The 13,817-nt window shown below is 37.9% G+C and overlaps 1 protein-coding gene across 2 annotated transcripts in view; it reads right to left on the bottom strand.

The window, feature by feature from the left end:
- The window catches only part of VPS13D (vacuolar protein sorting 13 homolog D), a 364,180-nt gene that overhangs the window by 17,222 nt on the left and 333,141 nt on the right, over window positions 1-13,817 (bottom strand). For both annotated transcript variants that reach the window (XM_044667757.1, XM_044667758.1), the window contains exon 67: window positions 8,754-8,885. In XM_044667757.1, coding sequence (XP_044523692.1) covers window positions 8,754-8,885 — 132 coding nt within the window. The remainder of the gene's footprint in view (window positions 1-8,753; window positions 8,886-13,817) is intronic.

Here is a 13,817-nt window from a genome sequence, read left to right as displayed (position 1 = left end):
GCACCACCAACAGCTGACACATGAACTTTACAAGGGACTGAGGCCTTTCAATAAGGGCAGTTCCTCTTAACACCCATGGTTAGGGATGTTGAAATTAATTGTGCTTTTACTGTACACACAGAAATACTTTTATAGGTTTTAAAATACACTTCTTTCCAAAAAGTCTCTGCTCCTTTCCTTCTGCCCAAAGCTGGCTATAGGTCTTTAGTCCTACCCAGGGCCTCTTCTGCAGACTTAAAAGTATCTGAGTTGGGTCATGATGGAATGAGTACAGGGCTAAGGGTCAGGAGATTCTGGGATGTAGTCCAGGCTCTGCTGCTAAGTCACCAAGAATAACCTTCCCTAAGTCACATAACTCTTATGGGCCCAGATGCCTGATCTATCTGATGAGTTTAACAACAACTACCAGCTTACCTCACAGGGTTCTTGGAGTAGTCAAAATAAATGAAACTCCTAAATATGAAATATATTTGAAAAAGGAAAAGCAGCATGTAAATTAAGGTAAGAAAAGTAACTTCCTATTCTGAGTTTCCAGATATACCTTTTAGAGCCAGAAAGCATGCTGATGCTAATGTTTTGTGGTCATTTACAAAAGATACCCCTTTATCACTGGTTGTACTCTTAGGTTTTCTTGTGAGATTTTCAGTTTCACAAACAGAGTAAAGCAGGCAGCGACAGAACCTTAAGGCAAAATAAATAAATAAAAGGTAGACCAGGGAGAGGGAGGAAGAGTGACCATAGGTTCTGCCCTCATAGTCTTCTTCAGCCCCCTAAAGCCGTAATGGCAAACCTATGGCACTCATGCCAAAGATGGCAAGCAGAGGCTCCTTTGTGGGCACACACAGACCCTGGCTTGGTTGACTGGAAAGCTGGCCCCGCCCCCAAATGCAGGGGGTGGGACATTCTAGCCTCTCTCCACTGTTGGAGGGCTGAGCACAGCTGTGCACTACCCACCACCCCCACCCCAGCAGCGGCCACTTCCCCGCCTATCACCCTGAAAAAGGTACAAAGTCCTTTTAGTCTTTGTGGACCCTTACTGTTTGAATGGAAGCTTTTCCCTAGCAGAACAGGTAAACAGTCCTGCTTTTATAAGCAAAGAATTAATTGGGTCCAAGCTCTCCTGATTGAACTGACCCTAATTAAAATGACCTCCTCAGCAAATCTAGCTGAGCCCCATTCACCAAGCCCTGAGGGAATGTGCTAATCAGCTCTTCCCTAATCCTTCAAAGGAGGATAGAGAGAAAAATCACAAACCCAGCCCAAATAGGGATCTAACTAGCTAACACCTTCATGGGAGGGGCCACATAATGGCATCCTACCCACTCCCACTGCTGTAAAACTAAAAGGGCAGAATACATGGACTCATCTCTCGAATTAAACCCTGTATCCCCTGTAAGAGGGAAAATTTAGGTATTTATAGATATATATTAAAAATATGTGGCCGCCAGGAATCAACAATTTAGGTTGATTCCGTAATTAAATCAGACCCAAGTCAGCATCAGGTTGAAGAGTTTATTTACAATCGGTAGGTAAAAGTAGGAATAAAGAGAAAAGGAGAGGCTAGTCCAGGCCAAAGGCCTGAACGGAGGGAGAAGGTTAAAAGGCTAAATAAATGAAGCTGTAAGCCACAAGGCCCAACAGCCAGATAGGCAGAGGTTAGAATTGGCCCAGCTAGGCCAAGGAAGTCAGCCTAACTTACCCACGTGACAATATTGAGTGTAAGCTGTCTGTGGTCTCAGGAGATGCTTCTTCTCCCAGGTCGAGTCGGCAACTGCCCCCACAGGAAGTTCACTAACTTACTTAAAGAGATAGTGTCTTTCATCACTTCCTGTGGTCCACCTCTCATTCAAATGGACAAATGGCAGTTTCTACATTGATTTGGACTGCCCAAAGGGCCGTCCCTTATTCTTGATTTGTTACTTATTGTCACGTGTGGGTAACTCGTCTCCCCTCCCCACTAAGGGAGGTGAGAGTGACATCATTAGCACACCTGGGTTGAGTAGATTTTTGACTATTAATGGGATCGAGCTAATTCTATTTACACACCCCCCAGAAACAGGGGGCAGAAGAGGAGGTGGGGGACACCTATTCTTGTGAGCAGGTGGAAGACACTTTGGAATAAGTAGTCCCTTCCCCCCACCTCTTTTTTTTAAACCCTTACCTTCTGTCTTGGAATTAATGCTATGTATTGGCTCCAAGGCAGAAGAGTGGTAAGGGCTAGGCAATGGGGGTTAAGTGACTTGCCCAGGGTCACACAACTAGGTCCCTCTCTCTTTTTTATCTTAATCCCTCTAAGCAGGTCCCTCAGACAGTTCAGTATGCAAGAAAATCCCCAGCCTCTCCTTGTCTCAAAGGCCTACCAAATGCCTGCGGTTTCCAGGAAATTCACAGCCACACCAGTTTTGTTTTGTTTTTTCCCTCTGCTAAAATTGTTCCCTTCTTTTATTCAGTGTTTTCCTAATGGGAAGATGTGTTTCTTTTTTGCTCTTGAGCTGATAAAGCAGTGACATTTCAATATAGCAGTAGCAAGAGGGTTCCTTAATCCAAAAAACTACAAAGCTCCTCAGGTTGTCTTTCTGGATAGTTCAGAACATCCTAGCCAACCCTCTAAATCACCAGGATTTTGTTTTATTTAATCACCATTCAATCTATGCTTATAACAAAGCAGAGTTCAAACTAAAACTGTTCTCTGGATGATGCAGGCAAGTCTAGCCAGTTCTTCACTCAACAGAAATCTACACTGTTTAATTTGTCCTCAGTCAAGCTTATTTTCTCAGCAAAACAGATGTGAAGTCCATCTTTTCCACCTCTGTTTCTCTAACATTATAGTGGATTGTAGAAATCAATAAAGTATCCCAGAGAGGTTTTATTGCAAGTTGTAGATGGTGCTGGAGGGCAACAGTTCAAAGTAGCCTATCACTTCCAGGAAGGAAATGAAGATGTAGTCCTCTAATTGTACATTCTGGTATCCTAATGTAACATCTGCAGTCAGGGGGTGGGGCATGGCACACAATGGAGGCAGGCACTGGCATGAAGTCTAGGGGGTGGGTGGGGCATGGCATAGAGTCCCTAAAAAGTTCCAAAAGGTTCCCCATCACTGTGCTAGAGGGTCAACCAGGAAGCCCTGATGTTAATGGATGCTAATACTGTCTTGACACCACTATATGCATGGCAATGCCATCCCTTCCTGGATAGAAATTTTCAGGGAGGTTGAGGGTCTTCTAGCAGTTCCCCCTCTGCCCATTCCTGCTCTCCTTTTACCACTCCCCCAATTTAAGCTAAGTATGTCCAAAAGCACAAAAAGTACTGAAGTAACCAGAACTTTATATCTGGTGGGCACTGGTATCTATGAAGCAATTAAAACTAACTTCGAAGTTAATTTTGCTCTTCTTTTGCACACCTGCCCCTAAGGAGGTAATAACTCAATTTCTTTATAGTTCTTTATAGTTTACAAAATAGTTTCATCCCCAAAATCCTGTCAGGTGGAGAGCATGCTCTCCAGTATATATGTATATATATATATATATATATACATATATATATATATTACTATCACCCTCATTTTACAGAATTGGAAACAAAGCCTAGAGAGGTAGAAATGACTTGCCAAGAGTCACAATGCTCAGTCACTGTCAGAGTCAGGATTGGAAACCAGGTCTTCTGGTGCCAGCCAGTTCAACTATACATGATGGATCTCCGACAAGCAAAACTTTTGAAATGTGGACCCTTTTGGCTGTCACAGTAGGGTGGCTTTACCAGTCAGTTCCTTCATATTGACTTTTTTTTCTTTTCTACAGCCTGGAATTCAGCACATCCTTTCCTTTGCGGATTCCCACCCTGAGAGCCTTGCTCTCCCTAATCCCTTTACTTTAAAAGAGCCACTCTGATGCCAATGAGTTCCTCATTAGCTGCAGGTGCTAATGCTTCAGCCACACATTTTATTGCCTATGTCTAGACACCACAGGCTTTCACACCAATTTTTTTGGATGAGGTAAACAGTGCTAAAGGTGTGACTGCCCCCAAGATGATAATCCAGTGCTAGCCACTTGTCTAATCTCCCATGAAGCACAAAAGGAAGACACAAATATGCTCCCAGACTCAGCCTGGATAGTGAGTCTTTGCCATCTTTGATCTATTATTAACTTGGAGTGAGGAAAATTTAAAAAATTTAGCCCAAAATACAAAGCATCTGGATGAGCTTTGCCCTTCATTGAAAATAGAGAACCAAATCCATCCGGTCCAATACTCTATATTCACATCTGGGGTCATGGAAGAGGCAGTTATTTCTTTCTCTAAGGTCCCTATTTTGTGTGTATATGCAAATGTACATATATTTATATATACACACATACAGGTACTGCTATGTTTGGGGGAGAAGAAATCTTGACTATAATTCTCACTTAATATTTTAAGGTTTTCAAAAGATTTTTTTAATAGACATAATTATATTCACGTTACAAAAGAGGAAACTGAAGCTCTGTACAGTGAGCATTTGAACCTAGGCTTCTGAACTCCAAGTTCATTGTTCTTTTCTATTCTACCTTTAAGTCATGCTTCCCTACAGGAAAGGGTGATGGAGGAAATGCAGTCTGGCTATACTAAGGTCTCTCAGTGCCCATGGGCTGAACCAAAATTTAAAAAAAATTTTTTTTTTATGATTGAGATATTGATGAGTATATATAACAAAATAAATAGAATTTATATTTGGAAACTAGTGTGGCGTTATTCTTAATGGCATAATACTAGACCACCAATAGTCCCAATTCCCTGCCTCCTAACTCTGTTGCATGCACATCAATGGTCTCTCAAAGGCTTATGGTCTTTAGGGAATCTTTTCCATTTGCTGATCCTATAGTGGAAAGAGTCATATCAGCCTACTATATGCTCCCTGCCCCCTCAAATGATCTTGTATCTACTTATCTGCTAAGTGATATGTCCTTCATTAGGGTAGGAACTCCTTCCATACCTTTAGTACCTCAGAAGGCCTTGCATTTAACAAATGCTCATTGGACTGAATTCTCTTTCCCATGTAGAGGACTTCCCCCCTTATATTCATATTACCCCAATCCATGGGAATCATATTCAAACCCTGAATCCAAGTTAGTTTTTCCCCCAAGGAGGACCAAAGGGATCTACAAAGAATTATGAACATACAATCCTTCCCTTCCAACCTGGCCTTTTGTTGTTCTGGGGAGCATAGTTTTTACCTTTTATTAATAACACATATCATTATGGAAAACAGAAATTTCCTGACAGAGCCAGAGGATTTTTTTTTTAATGATAGCTAAATAATCTTATAGGTCCTCACAGAATTTAGCAACACATGTCAAACCCTGGCAGGCTAGCAGATCTATGTAAGTAAAAATGAAGAAATTCTCACTTTTGATTTAACCTATATGCAGACAACAATCTATCAAAAACTTGACTTCTTATAACTCTTAAAAATGAAAACTTTTTATTCAAAGAGCATCTATCTCACAAAGCTTCACTCTTCACTCCTCCATCTAATTTACCCCCAAAGAGTTCATACTCAATAGATGCAAATTCAGAGATGCTTAATTTCTGGTTTTCTGAACAAGAGCTATGGGTTTCTCCAATATTCCTCACAAAGAGCCAGTCCTTTGAAACACTCAGAGCTTAAGTCCTTATACTGGAGGCTAGGAAGAGGGTTAGGGACTGGGCCTGGGATTTTATTGGTTTAAGAAACAAAACTCTTGAGTAAGAAAACGTCCTTTACCAATGCAGGTTGACACTTCCTCTGCAGTGTAAGATTCTTAGAGAGCTCCCTAGGCCTTGGAGAAGTTGGGGTCACCCAGCCAGGATAGGTCAGAGGTAGGACTGGAACCTATGTCTTCCTAGCCTTGAGAAATTACAAATAATTTAAATTATATGCCAGTGTGAGCAACATATAAAAATATTCCTTCAACATGAAAATAGTTCTACTTTGAAAAAATGCCCCCTTCAAAAAGAGGCACTGAAGCAAAAGAATGCTGGATCAGAGGCAGCCAGGTGGTGCAGTGTAGAGAGCACTGAACCTGGAATCAGAAAGAACTGAGTTTAGAGACAATAATAATAAAGATAGCTAATACTGTGCTTTAAGGTCTGCAAAGTGCTTTACAAATATTATCTCATTTGATCTTTACAATCTCTGTGGGAAGGGAGTGTTATTATCCTTATTTTACAGATGAGGGAATTGAGGCAGAAAAAGGTCAAGTGACCTGCCCAGGGTCACAAAACTATTAAATGTCTGGTGTTACATGTGAAATTAGGTCTTCCTGACTCCAAGCCCAGAGCTCTATTCACTGTGCTGACTTTATATGTAAGAAGTTGCTTAACCTCTTTCTCAGTTTCCTCAGTTGTAAATGGGGATAATAATAGTACCTATCTCCCAGGACTTTTGTGAGGATCAAGTAAGATAATATTTGTAAAAAGCTTTAACGACCTTAAAACACTATATAAAAGCTATTATCACCACCATTCAATTCATTCCAAACAGCAGGTTAGAAGCTTGCAAGTTCTACTAGTGTAAGTCATCCAGGGTCCCCTTGTTTGAAAATTTGTAGCATTACCTGCTTGCAACTTAGATATATCCTCTGGTCTTTCTGAAGGAAAGTAGAAAAGACTAAGAGACAGGGACACATTTCAATGAAAATGATCAGTTTGGCTAGTTTAGCCACTGATTGGAAAGAACAGTTAATGTCATACCAATGGTAAATACCTTTCATAGTTAGCCCTTATCTAAACGCATTATGGCTTTTATTTAAAAAATAAATTTGAGAAGAATGAGAAATAGTAGATATTATTTCAAAATGCAAGAGAGAACTTTTTGATTAATTTGCAATTGAAGGTTTTTTAGTTTGGTCTGTCCTTAAAATCCTTTGTCAGGAACTCTTTATCTTCTTATGCTAATTAATTAAAGACAATGAAAAAATTAAATGAAACAACCTGAGAGAACAAAGTTGAATCAACTGTGGCACTGAGGACTTTGTGGGGGTTTAACTACATCGGGAAGTAATTACACAATATTTTCCAGAAGTGAAACTGCGAGGCTAACTGGAAAAAATGTGGAAACATTTAGTTAGAACAGTAGAGCAAGGTATTAAAGCCCCTTTTATGGGGTTAACTCCGAAGGAAAATATGCAAATAATTAGATCTTTAAATGTGTTTTTAATCACAATCCTAGGATAAAAGTCAGAGGTACCATTTGGTGTTGCTGACTTTTCCTGAAAACCCTTGTTCTGCTGAGCAACAATGATTCTTATGTCCACGTCACCATGAAAGCTCAGACTGACAAAAGATACTGCAGAGAAACGTCTTCCTGGTTCCCTGACCAGCCTTCCTTAGGCCACTAAAAACATATCACATGCTTTCTAGTCCTGGCTAGAAAGATTCACCCCTACCCTGTTCCCCATTTGGGGTGGGGGGTGGGGCATGGCTTCAATTCTTGACCATCCAAGCCTATTGAGCCCCAGCATGTCATCATCTTTCTTGTGAATTCCAAAGGCTGCAGCCAATTTTAACCATTTCATTCTCCTTCTCATTTTAAGATTACCCTGGTTCCTTGTTTCCCTGGGCTCAGTTTCTCATGAACAGTTTCTTAGTTTTTCATTTCCCTTCAATGTTTCATGGCAGTCTCCTGGATACGTTTTTGGCCCGGGCTCTTTTATTGAGAAAAAGAAACTCCCAAGGACCAAAAAAGTGGTTCAACTCAAACCAGGGAACAAGAATCAAAAGAACAATATGCCATCATTTATTATCTAATTTAATCCTTGACAAAAAGGGATTGTAAAGTAAACAGGAAAGTGTTGTACAAATGTTGGTATGCTTAATTGTTGCCACTCTTAACACACAGGCAGATTTTACTGATTGAGGAGATCTGTGGATCTCACCAATGGAGAGCCAGGGCAGAAAGGGCTGAAGCAGTTACTGACCAGAGGCACAAAACACTAGGCAAAAATATACAGGAAGTAAAGATGCCTTTATCCAAATGAAGTTGCATGGAGAATTTAGGGAAGTGGAACTAATGATCAGAGCTGGGGCCATGTTAGAACAGGAAGATCAATGCTACCCTGTAACTTTTTTACTACACAAATGGTTGAAGACTAAATACACTTTCTACTCTCAGAAGAGCACTTTGACAAATACTAAAGGGAGAGATTAATCATGTAGCTGACCTTGCAAGAAGCCACCACCCACAAATGAGCAAAACAGGAGTTCCTTCTGCAGATAAATTTGGTTCCCGATTTTCACATTTAAACACTGCTCTAAGAATATAAAGACATACCGAAGAGCATCAATCAACTCAGGCCAGTATTACTTGTGACAATGGCACTTGAAGATTATCTTTACAGGTTAGGAATTTAATAAAACATTTACCAACCCATAATTTTCAACAACCTACATTTGCTTAGAGGAAGTAAATTTAAATAGACTTTTTAAAGAAATGAAACCAGTGTTTTTTTCTACTTGCCAAGAATAAATAATTGATTTCTCCAGGCAAATGGCTTTTTACAAGGCTGTTTAGCTGGATTTATAAACCAACATCTGAAGCAAAGATCCTTCAACAGTTTCAATAGACTAAAGTCCCAATAAAGTTAGCTAGTGGCCTGATGACTACTATATAGATGAAAACTAAAGGACTGTAATTTGACATGCTCACATCAGTTTGATTTTAGGATGAAAATGTTTATGTCTAACATTGAAAGGCAAAGTCCTCTATGGACAAACAAAAGTAATTTAGTATTCCTACTTACAACTCATCTTGTATGTTGTCTGTTAGTCTGAATAACTGCTCCTGTCCATCAGCTTGGCTCTCTGAGTACCTGGGAAGCAGCCCTTGGGGACCTGTACAGCAGCGGGGTTTCCGTACTCTCTGGGCTTGGGTCCTGAAGGAATAAAAAGCCAAAATACAGTGAAATGGAAGAAAAAAAATTTTTAAATGTCTGGAAGTTAGCTAGGATCGGGGTTTCACTTTCTGCTCAGCTGCTCTATTTCCCCATAATGCTATGCTACCCCTAAATCTGGTACCCAAGAGCCTTTTGAGTTCTACTGTTTGATTGCTTTGTTTACTTTGTTGTAAACCACTCAGGCACACTATTCTCCTGGCTCTGCTTCTATCCTTTTGTATCAGTTCCTGTGAGATATCCTATGCTTCTCTGTATATCATGGCTGCCACTTCTTACAGAACAGTAAAATCTCATGACAGTCATGTACCAGTTTATTTAGCCATTCCCTATGTGAAGGATGTCTATTTTGTTTTCAAATATTTTCTACTACCCAAAAGTGCCACTATCAATGTTTTGGTACATATAGTGCCTTTGTTTTTGGCAATGACTTTCTTGGAATATGTGCCTACCATTAAAATTTCCTGGTTCAGGGGAATAAACAATTTTGCCACTTTATTTGAATAATTCCAAATTGCTTTCCAGAATGGCTACACACATTCAGGTTTTGTCAATGATGCATTAATGTGACAGCCTTTTCATAGTCCCCACAATATTGACTATTCCCATCCTTTATCACCTTTGCAAATTTGCTGGGTTTGAGGCAAAGCCTCAGGTTTGTTTTGAATTGCATTTCTCTTAGTTATTGATTTATAACATTCTTTCATATGGTTGGTTGATAACAGTCTACATTTGAGAGCTGTTTCCTCATATCCACTAAATTGCTTTTCAATTAGGAATCTGCTCAATTCTTATTTTACATTTGTCTTCTTTGAAAATTACTGAACAAAAATGACTAATGGGACATTGATAACCATGACAAGTGAGGAGGTGTAAAAAACTGAACACCTAGATTAAGTCAAGGTACCTTGCCTAGGGTAATCTAGGGTAATCAAGAGAACTGCCAGATGTGATAGTTGGGTCACTGCCAGTCATATGTGAAAAATCATGATGAACATTATGGTTTTATCAAGAACAGGTCATGCAGACTAACCTTATTTCCATTTTAGATAGAGTAACTACACTTGGTAGAGAAGAATTGGAGCGGTATGAAGAATGCTGAGCATGGAATCAGGAAAACCTTTGTATGAATCCTTTCTCTGACTCCTACTAGCTGGGTGATCTTGGACAAGTCATTTAACCTCTCAGTTCTTCATGCAATTCCCTATTACTTATCACCTAAATATTAGACAGATTATTCCAATGTTGTTGAAATTAGGATTTTCCCCTATGTAAACTCTAAAATAGCAGAAGAATGGAAAGCTATAAATAGTTTCCTTAGATTTTATAAAGCATTTGACAAAGATCCTCAGGTTATCCTTGTGGAAAAGATGGGGTTGGGAATATGAAAGATCCAGAACTTGTGGAATGGTCAAGCCCCAAGATCCATTAATGATTCAGTCTCAACTGGGAAGGAGGTCTCCCTCTAGTGCAGGGCTGTTAGGGTTTTACTCTAAGTCCTATGCTGTTTAACATTTTGACTAATTATTAGGATAAAGGCAAAGGCTGCATGGTTTTAAAAATTGCAGATGACATAAATTGGGGGAGATAAGGAACTCACTGAATGACAGTGTCAGGTTCCAAAAAGATCTTTACTCCTTAAGAAAAAATCCCCAGGACCAGCAGGATTCACAAATGAATTCCATTAAACATTTAAACAATTAATCGTAATACTATAAAAACTTTGTGCCAAAATAGTGAAAGGAGTCCTACCAAATTCTTTTTGTGACATAAATATGGTGCTGATATCTAAGTCAGGAAGAGCAAAAATAGAGAAAGAAAATTATAGACCAATTTTCTTAATGAATGCAAAAATCTTAAATAAAATACTAGCAAAAAAATTTGGGACACTAATGCATAGCTGATGGAGTTGTGAATCAATCTAACCATTCTGGAAGGCAATCTGGAATTATGTCCAAAGGACTTTAAAAGAATGATCCCTTTGATCCATTAATATCACAACTAGGTTTGTACTCCAAAGAGATTTTTTAAAAATGGGTACGTAACTGTTTGTACAAAAATAGTTATAGCTGTGCTTTTTGTGATGGCAAAAAATTAGAAAATGAGGGAATGTCCCTTGATTGGGGAATGGCTGAACAAATTGTGGTATATGATGGTGATGGAATACTATTGTGCTATAAGGAATGATGAACTGCTTGATTTCTTTAAGAACTGGAAAGAACTATATGAACTGATGTGGAGTGAAATCAATAGAAGCAGAACATTATACATAGTTCTTGAAACATTATAGGACAATCAAATGTAATAGATGTTGTGACTAATAGTAATGCAATGATCCAGGTCAGTTCTGAGGGACTTATGAGAAAGAATGCTATCCACAGCTAGAGAAAGAACTGTTGGAGTAGAAATGCAGAAGAAAATATATGATTTATCACCTGTTTACATAGGTATATGATTGGGGTTTTGGTTTTAAAAGATTACTACAAAAATGAATAAAGTGGAACTAGGTTTTGAGTGATAATACATATATAATTCAGTGGAATTACTTGTCAGCTTGGGGGCTGAGAAGAGGGGAGGGAGGGAAGAGGGGATGGAGATAACATGAATCATGTAGTCATGGAAAAAAATTTTAAATACATTTAAAAACAAAATAAAATAATAGGAGAGACTTTAAAAGTATATCACAAGGATCATTCACCATGACCAGGTGAGATTTATACCAGAAATGCAAGGTTGGTTTAATATTAGGAAAACTACCAGCAGAATTGGTCATATCAATAACACAACTGACAGAAATCACATGATTATCTCAGTAGATGCAGAAAAAACCTTCAACAAAATGCAATACCCATTCCTACTAAAAATGCTAGAAAACATAGGAAAAAATGGGCCTTTCCTAAAATCATAAGTAGTATCTATCTAAAACCATCAGTAAGTATCATCTGCAATAAGGACAAGTTAGAACTGCTTTTCCATCTAAGATCAGTGAAACAAGGATACCCATCCTCACTATTATTTAAATATAGTACTAGAAAATTCTAGCTTTAGCAATAAGAGGAGAAAAAAGAAACTGAAGGAGTTAAAGTAGGCAATGAGGAAATGAAACTATCAATCTTTTCATATGATAGTATATTTAGAGAATCAACTAAAATTAGTTGAAATAATAACTTTTGCAAACTTGCAGGATATAAAATAAATCTACATAAATCATCAACATTTTTATATATTACCAACAAAATTCAGCAGCAAGAGACAGAAAGAGAAATTCCATTTAAAATAACTCCAGACAACATAAAACACTTAGGAATCTATTTCCCAAGACAAACAAAGGAATTACATGAACCCAATTACAAAACACTTTTCACAAAAATAAAATCAGATCTAAACAACTGGAAAAACATTAATTGCTCATGGGTAGGCTCAGCTAATATAATAGAAACTAAACCTTATTTTATTTACTTATTCAGTGCCATACCAATCAAAATAACAAAAATTATTTTATAGAATTAGAAAAAATAATAATGAAATTCATCTGGAAGAACAAAACATTAAGATAGATAATTATATAAAAACGTTATAAATCTCTCTCAAGTGGAGAAGTACAAATTAAAATGAACTCTGAGGTACTACCTCCTACCTATCAAATTAGCTAATATGACAGTAAAGGAAATTGATAAATGTTGGAAGGAATGTGGCAAAATTTGGACACTGATGCATTGCTAGTGGAGTTGTGAACTGACCCAACCATTCTGAAGAGTAATTTGGAACTATACTCATAGGACTAAAAAACTAAGCATAGTCTTTAATCCAGTATTACCGCTACTGGGTCTGTATCCCAGAGATCAAAAAAGAAGGGAAAGGACCTACTTGTACCAAAAATAACTATAGCAGCCCTTTTTGTAGTGGCAAAGAATTGGAAATTGACAGGATGTCCATCAATTGGATATTAGCTGAACAAATTGTGGTATATGATGATGTAATACTATTGTACTGATGAACAGGATACTTTCAGAATGAGTTGGAAAGACCTACATGAACCTATGCAAAGTGAAATAAGCAAAACCAGGAGAACACTGCACACTGTAACAGCAATACTCTGAGATTGGTTAACTGTGAAAGTTTAAGTGATCCAGGACAATTATGAAGGACTTAAGACAAAGAATGCTGACCACTTCCACAGAAAAAATTGTTAGAGTCAGAATGCAGATCAAAGCATGAGATTGTCCCCTTTATTTTATTTGAGTTTTTATTTGGGGGGTTTTGGTTTTATGTGAGTATTTTCTTACAACAATAAACAATATGGAAATGTGTTTTGCATGATAATACATGTGTAACCCAGATCAAATTGCTTATTATCTCTGGGAAGGGAGAAAAAAGGGAGGGAGGGAAACAATTTGGATCTTATAAAGTTCAGAAAATTTATGTGGAAAATTGCTATTACATGTAATTAGTAAAATAAAATATCTTAAAAAAAGATGACAATAAAATGATGTTGGGTTTTTTTTTTTTGGGGGGGAGAGTTTAAACCAGCCTTTTACCTGGTATAAATGTTATATAATAATTAAGTTCCAAATAGGTGTGCCTTAAACATAAAAGGTCACATAATAAAAATAATTAAAGGAAGTAGGAAGAACAACTTTTACTTTGGAGGAAATTTTTTTTCTTTATTTTATTCCAGTAGCAAATTTACACATAAGTTTTCCAAGGTTACATGATTTATATTGTCTCCTTCCCCTCTTTCCTCCCCACTCCCAGAGTAGACAAGCGATTCCACTGGGTTATACATGTATTATCACTCAAAACCTATTTCCATCTATAGGAAATTCTTAATCAAACTCTTGAGATGAACACAAAAGATGAAAGGCAATTCAGTCATATAAAATGAAAAAACTTTTTCAGGAACAAAATCATTGC

The sequence above is a fragment of the Gracilinanus agilis genome, chromosome 3 (genome assembly GCF_016433145.1).
Source record: "Gracilinanus agilis isolate LMUSP501 chromosome 3, AgileGrace, whole genome shotgun sequence".
Classification (NCBI taxonomy): Eukaryota; Metazoa; Chordata; class Mammalia; order Didelphimorphia; family Didelphidae; genus Gracilinanus; species Gracilinanus agilis.
Note: the sequence above shows the minus strand (reverse complement) of the source record. Positions and strands in the feature narration are given on the sequence as shown.